The sequence below is a fragment of the Carex rostrata genome, chromosome 6 (genome assembly GCF_964058835.1).
Source record: "Carex rostrata chromosome 6, lpCarRost1.2, whole genome shotgun sequence".
NCBI classification, from domain to species: domain Eukaryota; kingdom Viridiplantae; phylum Streptophyta; class Magnoliopsida; order Poales; family Cyperaceae; genus Carex; species Carex rostrata.
In genome coordinates, this window is record NC_135923.1 from 3,780,975 (window position 1) to 3,802,025 (window position 21,051).

Here is a 21,051-nt window from a genome sequence, read left to right on the forward strand (position 1 = left end):
TCTAATTTCAATTTTTAGTTTATATTAGGAATAAGAGTAGGAGTAGGTATAGAATTAGGAGTAGGGTTTAGAATTTAGGGTTTAGATATGTACCATTTGGGTTTTGCTTTTTTGAAACTTGAAATTCCTACGATATCCAATAATGACATTTTGGATGGTCCATAACTTTCAAATCAAGTGATTTTCTAAATATCTAAAAAAATAGTAAAAAACTTTTAAAAAAATTTAAAATTTGGTCTCCAAACACATAATAATCTTTGAGCCCTCTTAGTGGTCCAGGGACACTGTATCCATCCAAGACCAAAAAATTATATATGCTGGGTATCGGACCAGAGAAGCACTACTAGAATAATCGTTTATTGCATGACAACAAAAATGGCTTGTTGCATGGCCTTTGGCATGCAACAAGCCCCGAAATGGCTTTTTGCATGGCCTTAGGCATGCAAGTGCAACCATGCAAATGTCTTCCATACAAATAGTCAGTATTTATAAGGGCAGTCATGCAAAAAGTCTGTTACATGAGACTTGTCATGCAATAACTAGCCATGCAACTACTTCGAGAGTTGACCTAGTTTGGAGTATATGCAAGGGAATTGAGTACGGGTCCCATCATACTATTTGCAAGGAGTGGACGTGGGTCCCACCATAGTATTTGCAAGGCAAGGGAACGGGGGACCCACTAGACTATATGCAAGGATAGATAACGTGGGACCTACTTGATTATTTGCAAGGTTAGTTAACGTGGGCCCCATATGTTTATTTGCATGGGAGATGATTTTGTTATAACATGGGAGGAATATATAGTTATTAGATGAATAACTATTTGCACGGATATGATTGATTTGCACTTTTTGCATGCACATAAATTACCAATATTTACATGGAAAATTCGACGTCTAAAATTAGGTACTTGGAGGCAAGAAAGCATAATTCAATTTTACAATCCTCCTTTTCTGTACCAATCTGGTACCAACCCAGTACTGTTTACCAATTCCCAAATTACTATTCAACAAAATTTACATAAAACACATAGAAGAATACATACATAGAAAACAACTAACAAGATAAGAAGAGTAATTAACTTCGATATATAACCAAAAGACTATAGTCATCATACATTTTTCCAACATTATAAAGGCAGTAAAACAACACCTTTCAAACAATTATCAAGATAAGAAGATAAGAAGAGTAACTTCTATATATAACCAAAATATACCCACCTTTCAAGCATTAACAAAATAAAACAAACCCCCACTGAGTTTGCAAAATATACCCAAAATATTACGAAAATACTTTACCCTTAATATTGCCAACCACACTAGACCTCCCTGCTTCATGTTGAAGGTTGATTGGCCAACCAATCGAACATTGCGGCATCATGTCCGGCAATTTCTTGTACATTCTAAGAACTCAGCAATACTTGAAAAGGCCCCTGATTTGGTTGTATAGAACCAGCAGCATCCTATGTATATCAAATTGTTATATTAGAACATGTTATTGTTATAACAATTATTTATGCAGTTGAAGCCTCTAAATAATTTATTATTATTTCTAACTTTGTACAAGCAATTGTTGGAATAAGGGAATGAGTTGACGACACTCTCACTTCGTGACTGAGCTAAACCAACAATCTATTGCTTTACAGGAGAGAAATATAGCACATAGTTACTATAAGGGCCTATTATCTAAAGCCATAATCAGTCCAACTTTAGCCATAATCAGTCAAAGATAAAAAAAAGGCTGTTTTTTACAAAAAATAATTTTACAGGATTATGAACACAGTTTTGCCCTGATTTGAAAATTCAAGTACTTACAATCAAAATGTTGCCATCCCAAGATTCCCAATCAAAGACAACACAAAGGCCAGTCATGAAGTTCTCTCTGCAAGAAAAGAATGTTCATTTTATGTAAGAAATTACAAAGTAAAATATTAAAACTAACATGCAACACGAATGCTGAAATTATTCAGCTCATTTCAAATACTATGAGAAAAAATAACAGAAAAAATAATAATATAGGAAATTAAACTTACCACCAATTATACAGAGACTATTGCTCTTCACAATGGCAAGGCAATATCGAACCACATCACCCTATATGTGAAGAACAACTTATATTAAGTTATGAAATTTATTTATACAATGAAACATGCAAGTACACAAATAGTACATATTGAATATAATTTTGTTTTCATGTGGCTTCAAACCTAATTGAGAGAACTATACAAGAAGCACAGGATATATTTAACAGCATGGGGGCTTTTAGGGACTTATGGTGAAATTTGGAGCTCTAACTTATGGCCTTTAGGGACACCTGAAGGTCATAATACGGGGTACTTAATTTATTTTCTTTTACATATTATGCTGTCGTGTGGAGTTTAATATTTGATACTGTGTTTTATTCCTATATAGTAGCATGCATTATAATTTTATTCCCACATATAAAAATAGAAGACATTGTAAAAATAGGACCTTTTCTGTCAGAGGCCTCCTTTGGGGGTCATAACTCTTCCTTGTATGTGGCAATAATATCACCAATACAAGTAATACTTCAACCACTAAGGGGCCTTCATTTGAAAATGAAGCAAACAAATTAGATTCATTTTAAAGAATTAAATTAACAACTCAAATTGATGAAAATTTTGAAACCTGAAAATTGGTTGCTTTAATTGCATGCTTTAAATATATTCATACAACTCAAATTGAAACCTGAAAATTTTGAAGACAACGGAATGAACGACAAGTTAATTATACAAGTAAGAACAAAAACTTAACATATGAAAATAAGAAGAGGATTAGAAGCTCTGGAAAGAAGATGAAAAGAGTGGCAAACTTGTATTGAACCTTACCAATACTCATTAATTTACCCAATTAAGAATAAGTTATTTCTACCACTTTGCTCTTCCAGTCTACTTTATAGCACCTGGTCAAATGGTAAAGACATTAAAACAAGGTGCACAATCAAAACAAGAGAACTTAATTTTTCAATTATGCTGGTTTTACTGGTACACTATAAGGCATGGATTTAGACTGGTACAAGGATATACTGCTGGAACAAAATATATAAATACTATGCAGAAGACTGATGCTCCCAAAATCATAAATCACACTTGCTGGGCACTATAAATCTTAAATTGTTCATCATAAAGGCAAATTTTTGGCAAGAGGAAGAAATTATCAATTCAGCGTACTATCAATTTTGTTGAGAAATTATCAATTCTGTTGATAAATGGTGAAATGGTTGTAAAAATCAATAAATTTGAGCGAAATCTTACCAGCAGAAGTGAGAATCATCGATCACAGTGAAGAGCGTCAGTCACTCGAGGAATCAATAAATAAACCGTAAATTATCAATCCTACTGCACGTCCGCACTTGGCCAGCGATCGAATGAACCGGCCCCACCTGAGCCGCCTTCTGCCTTGCACAAGGGTTTGGTCGTGGGATTGGGCAAAGGTTTAGTGGTTAGATCGTAAGTGAAAAAGATCGGCAAATTTAAGAGATTAGGTTTGGTGATAGCAGCGGCGCCATTTGGAATTTCCGAAAAAATAAGAGGGAAAACGTGGATAAAATTGGAGGGAATGGAAAAAATTAGGAGGAGAAATGAAAACCTAAGTTTCTAAGGCGGCTGCACACAGGAAGGAGAGGAAAACGAAAAGTTAAGAGGCAACTAAAGAATTTATTTACTCCGAGGTAACATGATATTTGTGTTTAGATCGAACCGTGTGATCATCTTTACACACTACTATCGAAGGATCCTGTACCGCCCGATTTAAACAGAAATATTATGTTACATCAAAGTACAAGGACTTCCTACCCACATATATTCAAAATGAATAAATCAGAACCATTATTCTCTTATCAAACGGCATAAAAGCTTCATATTTACAAATCACCTAATAGATGTACATAAACACATATGAAAAAATTTCAGAAAAAATAGTTTTTTTTTTTTTTACATCTTATATAGCCAAATAATACTTATTATTGTCATTTTTATATACATTCATCATTATATGTCCCTTCAAATTTAGAAAACATTTTGGACCCTTCATTTTCACGCGGAAAATCAACGGTCGATCTGTAATAAAATCTTTCCAAATCTATTTTAAAATGATCAAGGGAGAACAATGAACGTAACCAACATAAAAGTTTGGAAGTTTTATTATATATGGACTTCGATCCAACACGAAGTTTTTATGGCCATACGATACTTCAATTTTCGATTAACTAGATGGATGGGTAAATAAAAACAAAATTTTATCAAACTTGGATACAAGACAATAAATGTAGTTTTTATAACTCACGAAACAAGAGTTTATATTTCATATTCATGCATAGAAGATGTGAGTCAAGTAAGCAACATGCATGTAATGCTATACAATTTAATGTGTCAAAATCATTTAATCAAGCAATAAATATGTTATAACATTAATAATTGCATAAATTTCATTAATATAATTTCCATTACAAAATATTTTATAAAATTGAAGTAAAATTTTGATGTAAAACTAATATTAACACACGTTGAAGGAAAATTTGAAAATATTTTCACTAAAATTTTGAAAATAGATTTTTTTTTTTATATTATTTGTTGTACTTTTGATTTTATTTGACCATAGAAACCATAAAAAATTTGAAAATATTGTTTTCAATTTATTTCATATTATTTGTCATGCATGAATTACCTAATTATATTTTGTTTCATCTTCATAATATTTTCTAAAAAAAACTGTTTTTCTAAAAAATATTTTGATTTAAAAAAGGTCACTAAACTTAATTTATTTTATCAAGTATCATTTTTTTTAAACAGTAAGGATTTAAAAGACCACTCAACTTAATTTTAATCTATACATGTGTAAATCACAGAAAAACAGTAAGGATTTCGAAAAACATACAATTTAATTAACTTGTACATATATTACGACTAGTAAAAATACAACAGTAATAATTTAGAAAAAGTTCAAGTATTAATTTTGAATTTTTTTTTTGAATTATTGTCATATTTTCAAAAATTAATAATCAAATTCTATAAAACTGACAATTACAAGTATGATTTGATCATAGAAACCATAAAAATTTTGAAAATATTTTCTTTAATTTTTTTTTCATATTATCTGTTGTATATGCATAATCTAATAATTTGTAAATTATTTATTGGTCACTTGACACATGAAATGTGAAAAAAATTCAAACAATTTTTTTTTCAAACAAAAAATTATTGACTTGTACTATAAATTTTATTTGAGAAAATACTTGTACTATAAATTTATTTGAGATAAAACTTTGCACTGAAAATTAATTTTATAGGTACATCACATAGGATAAATCAAATTAAATCGGTCACTCTAAACCTCTCCGAATTTTTTCAATGAAATTATAAAATATCCATAAATTTTATAACTTCATACATGACATATGATTATTTACCCTATAAACTTTATATATTATAAAATATGTTGTTTTAACTAATCATATGTTAATTCCAACTTCTCTGTGTAAGTTGTTTTAAATTTTTTTTGTTAATTATTGTAATATTTTTTGTAATGCCAGTCTAAAACTTTTATACATCTTAATGAACCGTATGGTGAAGGATTATTTTGTGCAGTTAATACATCAAAATCAACAAATTTTACAATCTCGCCTTAGTACCATATTTTCCATTTCCCACCAAAACTCCCAAACAGCACAACTATACTTCTCATTTCCCTCTAAAACTCCAAACTTTTGACAACTTCCCTCCACATTTTTTGGTTGCCACCAAACCAATTTTTTTACCGTGAAATCGGCGATCAGTGTTATTTCTACTGTTATTCCATTGAGAAACCATTAGAGAGGGGCAATTAGACTCGGAGCTGGCGCATCGGTATTTGGTGTGTCTCTCTACACCAACGATTGCGCTCAGAGAGCAGTGATCTCTGATTGGTTTAGAGGGGTGTTGCCAAAGACTGTCGCAGAAGGCACCCACTTCCTATTCCCATGGCTTCAGAAGCCTTGTATCTTCGACATTCGTTCCAGGCTTCACACCTTAACCTCTTATTCTGACACAAAGCATTTGCATATGGTAAAGTTGTTCTAGCGTCATTTAATCTAATGATGAAGATTAAATAGTACAATTAGCTTATAGTAATTAGTTAATTGAATTTTGTTGGTATCATTGTTGTTAATTTGGCTACACACTTACCCTTTCACTGTGCTTATGAGGTGTTTGATGAAATTTCCCTACTCTTTCACTACGCTTACGAGGTGTTTGATGAAATGTGGTTACACACTTACACTTTCACTACGCTTACGAGTTGTTAATTTGGCAACATTTGTTCACTGTAGACTAAGGGTTTGAGAAAAATGCGAAAATGGCCCTAATAATTATGAATTTTCTGAAAAGGGCAAACTTGTCTTAGTGTACTCTTAGTGTGCTCTATTACCACCACCGTAATCAATTATAAGACCAAGTGTAAATAGATGGTATGTTTCAAGTAAAAGACCTAATTTTAAGTTTATTTGGCATCATAATTCCTGTTTCAAGTATATTTTCATAGTTTTTACAGGATTTAAAGTGGTTTATTTCTTCAAGTTTCAGGGTATGAAGGGCAGTTTTGTCTTTCTCTGGCATGCTGCCTTGTGATTTTTGCACAGAGCAAACTACAGCTCCAAATCAGGAGTTCTTGGTACCAAAATTCTTAGAACATCATGTACTATCACCTAGATTAATCTCAAAGTTTTCTGAATTTTCTAACTGGGTCAAACTAGTAATTTTCTACTGTTCACTTTTGGTACCAATCACCCATTGTACCAGTTGCTGGAATTTTTGAAATCTGATTTTTGAAAGTCCTTAATTAATTGTATAAAAATCACAAAAATGTGAAGTTTGTTTCTGTGAGTTCCTGGTAATGTCTTATATCTATGCAAGTATTTGGTTAATTTATGACTTTCTTCACTAGTTTCTGGTCTGATTTGCAAGAGGGTTCTGTTTGAGGTATCGAGTATCTGAGTAATGTATATACTGGTACTTAGTAAAGAAAAAAATTCACTCAAATAAAATTATGTTTATATCTAATCATGTTTTAAGTAGTTGCATGGCCATGGAGTTGAGTTGTTGCATGGACCTCGAATTAATTATAATATATGACCTTCAAAACTTATTTGCATGACTGAACATCACACAGTTGCATGGTTGCACTTTACACAATTGCATGCGATACCTGTTACATGAGAATTCGCATGCAACAAGTTTAAAAAGTCAACAAACGCCATTTCTTTTGCATGAGCCGTCTCTACCATGCAACAAACTGGTGCTGGGCATGCAAAAAACGATTATTCTAGTAGTGAAGCTAGACAGAACGGAGAAAATAATTAATCTATTAGCAGCACGTATCGCTGTACATACAGCCGTATCAGGACAATATTAATCTGTATCAGAGAAGTATCAGGTATCAACAGATACGCCAGCTAGTGTATCGGATACGTATCAGAGCCGTATCGGGTGCATATCCGTATCCGATACGTATAGGATACGGATATGGGACCCTAAGTGAAGTATCGGGTAACATAGTCTGAACGGATTCTAATTTTTTTTCTTTTTTTGTTGTTGTTTATGTTTTTGATTTAGATCGTTTTTTTAGTGTTGTATATATTATGTAGTGCTCCAACAATTTATGATATTTTTGTATCGTTTTCAAGATGATGTTTTTTTTTTAATTTTAGAATGCACACTGCGTCATAATTATATTTTAATTTTATAATTTAACTAATTAATTTCTCCTTATTAATAATGTTAGATATGTCAAAATATAATTATATTTCGAATCAGTGTTGGACCAAATAAAGTAAAATGAATTTGATAGTTTTGAATTTTAGCAGGTATTTTTTTTTTATTAATTGATGTACGAAGCTACTGAAAAAATGAGGTTTTTATGAAATCAACATAAAAAATACTGACAATCAAATTCCTGTTAACAAATTTTGAATATCGAATTAGAATTAGAGCTTAACAGGTGGATCACATTTAAAAATTCACACTAATATTATGATGGTGGCGATTATACGACGAGGACATTTCACCCTGGTCCTATGTTATCTCCATGCTTTATGTAAGAGGGTTGGTATACCAACAACCAAAAATCTTGATTTAATGCATCATCACAATTGTTCTTCAAAAAATTTTATTTTTTACAAAAAAAATTATAGTAAGTACTGCTTCTGGTACTTAATATTAAATAACAAAATTTATGACAAAATTTATACATATAACATTTTGCATGATTTTTTAATTAGTAATTTATAACAAATTTATATATATACATATAACTTGGCATCAACTGCCAAGCTGGTTATTGAGAGAGAATTCCTTATACATACGAAAAAAGCCAGAGATTATTGTTCGGCATGGTAACCTTCATCTGACAAATCAGATGTTGAAATAGTGCCATTATTTTTTAAGAAATTTGAGTACCAATGAGCAGAGAGCCTCGGCTTTCTGGTCTTCACTTCAGACTCAAAATCAACTGAGTATAACCCGTAAGTCGTGTCATAACCAGTAGAAAATTCGAAAACGTCTATTAAAGACCATACAAAGTATCCTCTTACATTTGCACCATTCCTGTAAATCAAGCAATGTTTAACTAATTAAGATAATTAATGGTCTCTCTGAATTATTTTAAAGTTAAACGTATTGGCCAGTAGTAGATTGGAAACCACTATTTGAGTATGAAATTTGTATGTTAAAAGAAATTGATTTCAGCCAAAATAAATTGTTTTACCAGGCAGATTCAGGATTCTCGTCAAGGGCAAAAAATTATCGAATCAGATTTAAATAGCTAATCGGGTTTAAATCCATTAACTAATTGGATACTTGATAAAAAAAAATAATACTTTGACTTATATTTTATAATAGTCTGACTTGTAATTTCTGATCCTCTAACTTATAATTCTAATTACCAATCATAATTCAAGAAATTTATTTTGATTTTAACCCTATATTTAAGTCGAATTAGAAATTAAACATCTAGAGAGGGACAAAAAAATTTCCATGGAGGGAAAGAGTTGATCAAAATCGATAAATCATCATTAAAACTCAAAATCCAGGGGGGGCGCCTGCCCCCCTCTGGTTCCACATGAGTCCGCCCCTGGTTTTATGGATAGGTTCCTTAACTTTCTCTATAGATATTACATCTTACATTCAAGTCCCTTGGGCTTATATAGAGATTACATCTTACATTCAAGTCCCTCAACTTTCTCTATATTCCTATTTTACGAATAGGTCCCTAAACTATATACAAATACCAAAATGGTATCAAATGTCAAAACTCCCCCTCAAGATGGGCGAAAGGTATCCATTAAGCCCATCTTATCACACAGTCTAGCTAGATCTACCGAACTGAGCCCCTTAGTAAGACAGTTTGTCACTTGCTCTCCAGTAGCAATATGACTCAGCTTCAGTACTCCACTACTCAGCTTCTCTTTGATGAAGAACCTGTCGATCTCCACATGCTTGTTTTGATCATGTTGCACCGGATTGTTGGCTATTCTAATTGCTGGCTTGTTGTCACATCACAACTTTATTTGGGCTCCTCGGTCAATCTTTAGCTCTACCAGGATAGCCTTCAACCACAACATCTCAGCAACTCCTAAGACCATAGCCATGTATTATACCTTCGCAGTTGACCTCGCTACTACTAATTGTTTCTTGCTTTTTCATGAAACCAAGTTTCCCCTACGAACATACAGTGTCCTTATGTGGACCTCCTATCATCGGCACAACTTGCCCAGTCAAAATCACGATAGCCCTCAATGTCAACATGACCATTATTTCGGAAAATCAACCCATTTCCTAGTGCACTCTTCAGATATTTTATAATATGGTACACTACGTCCATGTGGCCCTTCCTAGGTTCGTGCATGTAGCAACTCACCACACTCACTGCAAAGGAAATATCGAGATGAGTGTGACTTAGATATATCAATCGGACTACCAGTCTCTGGTATCTCTCATGGTCAACTAGCTCTCCAGCCTCAGACTCAACTTGAACTTCGAGTCAATTGGAGATATCGCAGGCTTGCATCCCAACATTCTGATTTCTATGAGAAGGTCTAGCACGAACTTCCTCTAAGACAAAACTATCCTCTCTGCCCCACGAGCTACCTCAATACTAAAGAAGTATCGAAGCAAACCTAGATCCTTCACCTCAAATTATTTCCCCGACTTCTTCTTTAGTTGAGCAATCTCCCTTTCATCATTCCTTGTGATGATCATGTCGTCCACATACATAGCAAGCATCATGATGTGACCTCCATGTCTCATACAGAACAATGTATGGTCTACATTGATCTGCTGATATCCCATACCTACCATAGCCTTCCTGAACCTGTCAAACCAGGCTCGAGGAGACTGCTTTAATCCATAAAGTGACTTCTTGAGCCTACACACCTTACCAACTGTCTGGTTTGTACCAAACCCCGATGGTACATCCATGTACACCTCCTCCAACAAATCACCATAAAGAAAAACATTTTTCACGTCGAGTTGGTGTAACTTCCACCCACCGTTCTAGGGAAACCAACGTCTTCACTGTACTCATCTTCGCCACGGTTGTAAAGGTCTCATCATAGTCAATGCCATAGGTCTGATTGTACCTCTTCGCTACCAATTGAGCCTCGTAGCGCTCAATGCGGCCCTCAGGGTTTTGCTTCACTGTGAAGACCCCACTTGCACCTAATAGCCTTATTGCCTAGTGGCAGTGACACAAGCTCCCAAGTATTATTCTTACCAAGGGCCCCGAGCTCTTCTAGCATGGTTGTTTTCCACCTCGGATCTTCCTTAGCAACCTACAAACACTTAATGATAGAGATAGTGTCCAAAGATGCAATGTATGCTCCAAGTACAAGTGATATGTGTGAGTAAGAAAAAAACTGGGCAATATCATGTGGAAAATCATATCGGTCAGGAGGATGGCCTGTATTGGAATAAACAGTCCTCTTTACCAATAGGGGAGTGGGGAGAGAAGAGAGAGGAATCATATCACCTGTATATTCTGAGTCTGAGATGGATAGTATAAGTGTCTCATGAGTCGGGGTAGGCAGAGACAAGAGACTTGGCACTAGTGGCACTGTAAGTAGGGGTGTCAATGGGTACGATACGGGGAGGGTGGTACCATTTTCATACCCATACCCACTAAGAATTGACCTTACCCATACCCTACCCATACCCGTTAAGAATTTGTCTTACCCTACCCTACCCGTACCCGTTATGATTAACGGGTAACGAAACAGTAGTGGGCGAATAACGAAAATACTAATATAATGGTTTGGACAGCATAGGGTCAATTTTGTCACTTGTTACATTTTTTATTTTAACATTTCATTCCATCTCATTCAATTATTAAATATATATATTCATAGTATAACCTTGAGAAAGCTGACATGCAATGCAAAATTCAGACGCTAACACCTGAGCTGACATTAATGGATTACTTATTTGGACCAAACAATACATTATTGCCAGAAAATAAGGTGAGGATATATTTTCTTTGAAACATGAAATATTTTCATTTGTAGAATTGAGAAAAAGGTAATAACGATGAATAAGGAAGAAAACAAGAAAATGAATTCGTTGATATATATGTCTCCAGCGTTGATATAGGCATACAACAATATGAAAAGAAGAAAAATAAATAAATTGGATTACCCGTTACCCAACAGGTACGAAATAACCTTTACCCGTACCCATACCCGTTTATCTAACGAAAAAAAATCTTTACCCATACCCAATAAACTAACGAAAAAAAAAATCTTACCCATACCCGTCTTATTGAATATGATACGGGTAGGGTAAACGGGTAAACGGGTGTCATTGACACCCCTAACTGTAAGCATGAGTAGCCTACAAAGACACATTTCACAACCCTCAGATCCAATTTTCTCACATTTGATTTGTTGTCCTACACAAATCACATACAACCAAAGATTTTCAAAGGAAGAATATCTTCATTCTTACCTTTCCACATCTTGAATGGAGACTTCCACTCCAATACTTGCGAGGGCATCCTATTGATCAGTTGGGCACCTGTCAAGACCACTCCAATACTTGCGAGGGCATTCTATTGATCAGTTGGGCACCTGTCAAGGCCTCTTACCCCCATAGTTATTTCGGAACATTCATTGAAATCATCATACTCCGAGCTACCTCAAGGAGATGCATGTTCTTCTGTTTCTTCTACCCCATTCTGTTTCAGTGTGTACGGACAAGTGGTTTATGTTGTATTTCCTGGGATTACAAGTACTCCTCAAACGTCTTGTTGGTATACTCTGTCACATTATCAGACCTCAATACCTTCACAACTGCACCGTATTGAGTCTAAACCCCTTTGTGAAAATCCTTGAAGTAAGCAAACACATCACTTTTATTTTTCATCAAATAAATCCAAGTCACACAAGAAAAACAGTCAATAAAAACATAAAATATCTAAATCTATTCACAGTAGTTGTGGAATAAGGTGCCTATACATCATAATACACTAAATCAAAAACACAAGAGCTCCTACTACTAGAACTAGCACGAGCTCCTGGTATGCTTGCCTAACTTGCAAACATCACACACAAGTTTTTCTTTATTAGCCTTTTCAATCAAAGGCAGATAGATGCGACTCAAAAGACTAAAGGAAGGATGACCTATGGAGCAGCAACAAGTCCTCCCAACTCCTCCAGATCCCTCTACAATAGATGAAAGGACCAAGTCCATACCCTCCCTATCTAGGTACCACAAGCCACTATGCCACGTGTTAGTCCCAAGTCTCATGCCCGTCCCCTTCTCTTGGAAGATCACCTTGGGAATATCAAAAGAAACAACACATTTCAGTTGAAGTATAATGACACTTACGAATAAGAGATTTATAAGAAAAGAAATAGCATGCAAAACATTGGACAAAGTCAAAGTGTTGGTACATTTCACAATACCTTTACCAACCACGGGTTAGATTGTACGATCAGCAGTCTGAATACTCTTTGGGACTGCTAGGTGAGTATAGGAAGAGAACTACCAAGCAGTACATGTCACATGTCGAGATGCACCAGAATTGACTATCCATTCTGGTAATCTAATGGTGGATATAGAAGCAAGAGCATGTGTGTGACAAGTACTTATGGCTGAATGAGCGGATAAAGCAAAGTTACCCCTGGATGAAGATGAGGTGGATGCACCATCTTTCACACCCTTCACATCACCTGTTGGTTTCTGCCTACTCGTAAGTATCTACGAGTAAGCCTTCAAGAGTGCCTGATCATCCTTCGCAAGACCCACACCAACTTCTTTATCTTTATCTGCAACCATCAGATTTGGCTGGTTGCCTCCTCTTCCACCTCTTCGACCCCCACAGTCGCGTTCACGGTTCCCAGACTGTCCCCTACCACTTGCATCTCTCTCCTTTGGTGGCTCAGGGCAACCCTTGATCAGATGGCCTGCTTCCCCGCAGTTGTAGCACTTGCGAGCCTCTCTCTGGGCACCTGTCATACCTAAGCTCGAGGCGACCAAAGCTGATCGCGCACCTGAAGATCCACTCAGCTCAGAATATAGCCTCATGCGGCTCTCCTCATGTATCATCGCAACAATGGCCTCATCTAGTGAAGGGATCTTCGTATGGGCTAGGACGACTGATCTCCTCTGATCAGGGGCCAGGTTCAAATGAGCCAAAAACTGCATAGTCCTCATCTATGCAAAGAGCTCCCCTTTCTTGCACCTCAGATCACTACAGCTCGACATCAGTGAGAAGTGATCAAGATCTACCCATAGCCTCTCCTGATCTATAGAGTACTCCTGAATCGATCTATCACCCTGTACCATTACCTCTATCTCTCACTGAATATGGAACACCTTCATGTGGTTCTCAGTCCCACCATAGGTCCTCTTTTAGATGTCCCTCACCTATCGAATGCCATCTACTGATAAGGCAATTGACGGAACCATCGAGTTGAGTATCCAAGTGTAGAGCAAGGCTTGTGTGGTCCTTCACTCATCGGCCCCAGCACTATCACTCGCTGGCTCAACCCCTGTCATATATCTCTCAAGTCGCTTCCCTATTAGAGCGTCCTCAATCCTGCGACTAACTCAAATATGTGGCCGATCCATCAAGCTTCAGATCCACATGAGGGAGTTCTAGCTTCGCCTGCGCTGGAACACGTGCCAAGGCATTGGTCCAAACACTAGCTCCCTGTATGAGCCCGGCCTATACCTTTAGAACCTCAAGATCCATCTTCGACAGTACCTCCAAACCTCATTTACCTCCCAAACTCTCCTCATCTCCTGACATCTTCACTCACAAGGATCTAAGTCTCTAGATCACACGCGGCTTCCTTCCTTTTTTTGACCCGATCTTGATCTACTTCATCATCCCCCTCATCAACCCCACCTTCCTCTTCTTGACCCGATCTTTATCTACCTCATCAAGAATCGAGATCCAAACCTGTATCGTGAGGTATAGACCCCCCCCCACGCCGGCCTAATCAACTCAAGCAACCAAACCCTAGGTGGCCAATCGACTTAGAAAGAGAAGGCTCGGCCTAAGGAGGTGGTGGCTAAGCTCGGCGAAAGAGAAACCCGAGCGGTAGACTATTGTAGCAGCGATCACTATTGCACGGCTACTGTAGCGGCGGCTGTGGAGAGAGAAGGTGGAGCCTAGGATTTAGATGACTTTGATACCAAATTGATTCCATCCAAAATTGTTATTTTATTAGAGAGCCCCTTGGGCTTATATAGAGATTACATCTTACATTCAAGTCCCTTGACTTTCTCTATATTCCTATTTTATGGATAGGTCCCTAAACTAGACACAAATACCAAAATGGTATCAAATACACTACTAATAAGCACCGTAATTAATAGTGAGGACATAGGTGTGATTTCTTATTTTTCAGGGGTATGAAATTTTGTGGAGATATGTAGACACGGACCAACTTTGCCCCCTCCTAAGTAGAATAAATTCCTTGAATTCGGATTGATAATTAGAATTAGAAGTTAGAGTATTCAAAATTATAAGTTAGAGTATTGGATTATAAGTTAGAACATTGTTTTTTATCTAGTACCCGATTAACTATTGAAACCTGATTCGCTATTCCCCGTGCCCCCTCCCCTCGACAAAAATCTTAAATCTGCCCCTGAATATGAATCATATTTTTGATGTCTGGTTGTGGCACAAATGACAACACAAGAAAAAGTAAATGGGTCATTACCTGATAGCAGTAAGAGTGCTTCCAATATAACCTCTTATAAATTTGATCCGCTTTTTATCCTCTAAACTGCTGTTAGTTTTCATTCTCAATCCTAATTACAAAAATTATGGATAATATATATCAAGGCAGTATAACTTGAAACTTGAAAAAGTTTAAAATGTGAATCCAAAATTGAAGTCAAATTAAGGGACCAATGATTTATTTATTTAGTAGAACTAGGATGTTCTTAAGCTCACCAAAGTGTTTGGTGAGCTTAACTCCAAAACTCATTAAATCGGTTTCAAATGACGAATCTGAATGTTGAAATCCGCCTACCTTACGAGTGATGCGTCTACATGTGAAAATTTTAAACATTTGAATTAATTTAGTATAAAGTCAATCGGTCAAAAAACGTTCAAAAAATGAATGCACTAAAATTAATTTATTAACGTTCTAATTTTGACCGATTGACTTTATACTAAATTAATTCGAATGTTTAAAATTTTCATATGTAGACGCATAACTTGTAAGGTAGGCGGGTTCTAACGGTTCAGATTCGTCATTTGAAACCGATTTGATAAGTTTTAGAGTTAAGCTCACCAAACACTTTGGTGAGCTTAAGAACACCCTAGTTCTACTCTTATTTATTTCTATAAACCACAACTTATTAAATGGATATGGTGTATATAATTAATAAAACTAACCATTTTCCTGGACATATAAAGGAGGATTATCATAAGTTGTTTTTAAGTACTCTAGCATATGCTCCAAACCATCTGGATCAGGCACAATATCACTTGAAGCGGGGATGTACTGGAATCAGATTCATCCAATCACAACTTGGAAATGGTAATTAAAATAATAAAATAGCAGACAACATAAACTTTATTGAAACTTAGAAATTATGAAAAAAAACCATGTATTTTCTAAGAACATTACCTGGCCACCTGGCGTTATATTCCTACTAGCTGCATAAAAAGATATCAACATAAAACTTGCCATTCCAATTAGGTATTCTCAAGAAAAGAAAAAAAAAAGAGAAATTATTCAAATATAGGAGAAAAAGGACTAACTTGAACATTGAGCAAAAGTATCAGCATTAAAGTCACGAGGGCTCGAGTTTGTATTATTGGAGTCATCCATGATATAGAGAGAAGTATAGTGATTCAACCCGATAAAATCAAAAGCACCCCTCAACATTACAGATTGATACTTAGTAAAAACTGGTAGTCTGGGATCCACTATTTTCTTCATTATTGGAGGGTAGTCTCCGTAAGTTACGGGATCTATGATCCTAAGTTTAGATAGTTTGATAGCATGAGTTATTAAGAACTTTCCTGAAAGAAATACTTTAATAATAAAAAATAACAAATTGGACACGAGAAAGCTTCATCTCCATGACAAGACAACTTTTGTTATATGAAATATAAATACTTGTTAGGACAACCCAAGAAGACAAAAATGATACAAAAAATGTGTATAGTTGTATTTTAATGGGTTGGAGAATGAATTTTCTCGAATAAGAACAGGACCTAGTAAAACAAAAGAAAAAGAAATAGCATTTATAGGCAGTCACGAGTATCTAAGAAATGAAACCAGAACAAAAGGGATTACCTACCAACCAATGAAGAAGTCGCAGTAAAAAATAAAAAAAAATAGAAAAATAAGAAATGAATTCAGAACAAAAGGGATTACTGACCAACCAACATAGAAATCGCGGTATCTTTGTGCAGCTTCTTTGTCAGCATTTGAGTGTGAAAATGGATAGATCCCAAAGGAATATACATTTATCCCAACCATTCCGCCTTGGAACTCCTGCATGCAGATGCTTTTAGCATAAACCAGACCAGAGATGTACTGGTACAGAAGGAAACTGCCTCTACTGGTACTTACGGATTGGTATACAGAGGTAAATTATTCTATGACATCTACGGTAGGTGTTGAGCAGTACAGATTTTCTACAAAATTGGTACCAAACCCAAGCATCAATATATAGTTAAATCAGGGGTCTGAAACAAAGAATTACATGATATTTAGTATGGTAAAGATTATAAACAGAGGCATGCGCCAAGAGAAGGTTGTGAACGGCAATATAGGGCTCCACGGTAGAATTTCCGATGGTGCAATTTATGAGCCCGAATGGATTCGAACAGTGTTGTGGAGGCCATAAGCCATTGTCATAACTGCCTATGCCTATAATGTTAGGCTGGGCCAAGGTGGTCCAGTACTTGACTCGGTCACCGAACTCTCTGAAACAGACATCTGCGTATGCTGTGAAATCCTCTCTGTGTATACCATGGAGTAGTACTTGTTAGAAGGTAAGACAAATTAGAGGTTATATTAGAAAGGTAGATTTTGCAACTTAGTGTGGAGTAGGGCTTACAGAAGTTATATAACCAAAAGGGCTATTAAATGGTCAAATAACTAAAAAATATTTTTGTAAATAAATACAAAGCCAAGAAATTACATGATTTTAGGGCTCAGCCAGCCTTGGTACTCATCTTCAAGTACTTGGGGTAGATCGACTTGATAAATCATTACATGAATTTGAATTCCTGCATTTCAAAGCACAAAGATATTAGATGCTAATTGTTTTCTTTAATTGTTCTTCTTTCTCCCCAATACTAACCATGTTTGACAAGCTCATCTATGAGGCTATTGTAGTATTCCAAACCCTTAGGATTAACCTCTCCTCTCCCATCTGCACAATCAAATTAACAAAGTCAAAATAAACACAAAACAATGCCTCCACAAAAATGTGGCTGCAAAATGGCAAACCATGGCACATAAACACACACACAAAGAGGCACCTGGGATAAGCCTCGACCACGAAATGGAGAATCTATATGCCTCCAGACCAGTATCTGCCATTAACTTCACATCTTCCTGAAATTCAGTAGGAAATTTTTTTAAATTTACTTCATGCCAGTCAATTAATAGCTCTCTGTAGTACCCAAAATGTTAAACATACCATCTCTCAATTTGATTTCAAAATAATTTTTGTAGTATTTTTTAGAGTTAATTTATGGTTTACCAAGTTTAGGCCAGTCGAGCAGTAACATCAAGATAGATAAAATCAATGTATGATACTATAAGTCTATAATTGATACAACCATGAACCATTAGTAACAAACTTTACATTTTAGCCTTCACCATCATGTAACGGTATGATAGCATGATTATACCATTGTACCTTATATTTGTGATATCCGTCTGAAGCCACATCACCAGTACTTTTGTCTGGCATCTTTCCTGTATTGTAAAAGGTACTACCACTGTAATTAGGGAATAAACGGATTTAATATATACGGACCGATAATGGCAAACCATATCCATATCTGTTTTTTTTTTTCCGATATGTATACAGATATGGATAAGAGGCATATATGGAAGGATTAGGATAAAACTCGGAAATTAAACAAATGCAAATACATACATTAAAAGAATACAGATACAACTCGGATATTAAAATGGATCTATGACACAGTTCACAAAGAAATACAAAATTTCATATTAGATTCAAAATCTCAAATTAAGGTAATGCATCGATCTCTAAAATGGATATCCAGATATAAAATAAGAAACATAAATGAATATTTATAGGTATTTGTCTCTGTATCCATAGTCACTTCCAAATTGTAAACCAGATATGTTAGCAAGCATCTGTCAAATATCCAGAAACGAATCCAAATACAAACGGATATATTTGATCAGCAAACATTCCTAATTGTAACTGCTAAATGAAGTAGCGTATATGTATAATCCATGAGATATTTTATTCATCAGTATTATACAGATATTTTTCTTAATAGAACTTATATCTGAACCCCATAAAAATATTAAAATTAATTCATTGTCACCCTGGTAGTTCTATTTATGTTCAATGGATGTGATTACCTTTGATATGGTATTTGACCCTCGTTCAAAAAAATTTAGCTCTGAAGTCTTAACTATTTATATGTATTAGATAGAGAAAGTGGTAAAGAGATAGAGAGAGAGAGAGAGAGACCAGCATGAGTAAAAGTATCCCAGATGGAGGGACTTCTCCCATCCTCAGCTGCAGCTCCCTCCACCTACACAAAATTACCTATTGGGCCCCTTTACAAAATTACCGAACATGGGCCCAAAGTATTTATGTATTTATGGGTAATTGGGGCATCAGATCAAATTCAGTAACAGTTCAATCTGCATCAAGATTCATGTGCACTTGATCTGCACGACTCTTGAAGTTGGCCATGCAAATCTTGATGCAAATCGAACGGCAGCTCGGACCTAACATTGGACAGAATTTGGTCATATGCCCATCGGACCAGTCCCAATTCCTTCATGGAATTGCCACTTGAGGCAACAAAAAGCGAATATTCACTTTATTGAGGGTTCCTAGTGTAAAAAATGAGTAAGACTGTGCTAATTAATATGCATATTACAGATTGATCTGTGCTCTGGATTGATATCTCTACATTTAAAGTTCAAATTGTCGGATTGATCCGAACGGTTAAACATAATTTCCCTATGAAAATGTATTGGGATGGTAAAAACAAGATATATGTAAGTCACAGTTTTTGGATGGTAAAAAAAAAGATGTAAATTTTGATCTCCATATAAATTTTTCATAGTAGAAAAATAGAGATATGAATGAAAAATCACTGATTGATCCGTAACATGCATATTACCGTAGTTTCGCACTTTTACTCATAAGAAATAGAGATATGAATCCAAATCACGAATCGATCCGTAACATGTAGTTTTACTCATAAGAAATTACTTAGTTGTGGGATTTCTACTTTCTACGGAACATCATGGGCTAAAATTCTAAACTGAATACAGCCAAAAATTCACACCTTGCTATAAAAAATTCGGGAAAAAGAATAGACAAATTATGAAAACCTGATAAGCGGAGGTAGCAGAGCCAAAGACAAAATCAGAAGGGAAATCGGACCTAGTGAACTCCAAGCCAACCGCTCTCTGCAGTACAACCAAACAAAACAATACTGCGATGAACAAGCGCGCTCTTGCGCCTTCCATCTTTAGAGAAACTCCAGAGAGAGAGAGAGAGATATATAAGTGGGACAACTAGTCTTTCTTTTGCCTTTTGGTTGGTGTTAAGAAACGGCAGGAAAATAATATTTAAAAGGCGGGTGAGGTGGAAATGCAATTGAGTAGGGGACTTGACTGGGCTGTATATTAAGCCTATAATATGCCCACGGTTTCTCTAGAACAAAGAAAAAGAAAGCCATTGATACAGACAGGTATAACTGATTTCAACCATACAGTAATTGATATGCCTACGGAGTACGGGCTCCTCTCAAGAAAAAAAAGTCATTCATATTTGATGCAGACAAGTAGAAGACCGTACCAAGAGTTTGTATCGTCTCAGTCACAGTGACAAACTAATAGTTTGAGTTCGGTTTGGTGGAATCAAAAATTCATAATTTGGTATAATTCATGTATAATTCGGATATAATTCAGAAATAATTCGGTACAATAAAGAAGTAAAAAAAACCCAAAAAAATTAAAAAAATACTAAAAAAAACTTATATATTAATTTTTTTGAAGTCATGCACAAAAGTGGGTAGAATTTGAAATTTATTAATTTTTTGGATATTAATAAAAATTTCAGTGCAATTCATCTAATATTATATATTATTTTTATATAATTTATAAAAATAAAAAAAATTCTGACATGGACATTTTTCTGAGCTGTTTATTCGATGAGATTCGGAATTGGTGGTCTCCTATTGAAAGAATTTATTAGACCCTGTTCGGACATTTGGTAATTCGATGGGAAGAGGTGGGTTTTGGGTACAATCCATTAATTTAACCCAAGTCCGTTCGGCAGTGTATTTTTATTTTTGT

At 35.4% G+C, this 21,051-nt stretch overlaps 1 protein-coding gene and 1 long non-coding RNA gene across 2 annotated transcripts; both read right to left on the reverse strand.

Annotated features, from left to right (window-relative positions):
- Positions 1-1,065: 1,065 nt before the first annotated feature.
- On the reverse strand, positions 1,066-2,197 carry LOC144555084 (uncharacterized). Its single transcript, XR_013511965.1, has 3 exons — positions 2,033-2,197; positions 1,815-1,881; positions 1,066-1,462 (listed from the first exon to the last, which is right to left on the reverse strand). It is a non-coding gene; the product is annotated as an uncharacterized LOC144555084 (long non-coding RNA).
- A 6,056-nt stretch (positions 2,198-8,253) lies between these two features.
- On the reverse strand, positions 8,254-20,345 carry LOC144555081 (beta-glucosidase 22-like). The gene is made up of 13 exons (XM_078303293.1): positions 20,083-20,345; positions 19,205-19,268; positions 18,389-18,447; positions 18,006-18,081; positions 17,825-17,896; positions 17,663-17,750; positions 17,222-17,480; positions 16,895-17,010; positions 16,269-16,489; positions 16,135-16,163; positions 15,900-16,008; positions 15,217-15,307; positions 8,254-8,596 (listed from the first exon to the last, which is right to left on the reverse strand). The coding sequence occupies exons 1-13, from the start codon at positions 20,218-20,220 to the stop codon at positions 8,371-8,373; spliced, it is 1,548 nt and encodes a 515-aa protein (XP_078159419.1). The 5' UTR covers positions 20,221-20,345; the 3' UTR covers positions 8,254-8,370.
- Positions 20,346-21,051: the final 706 nt, after the last annotated feature.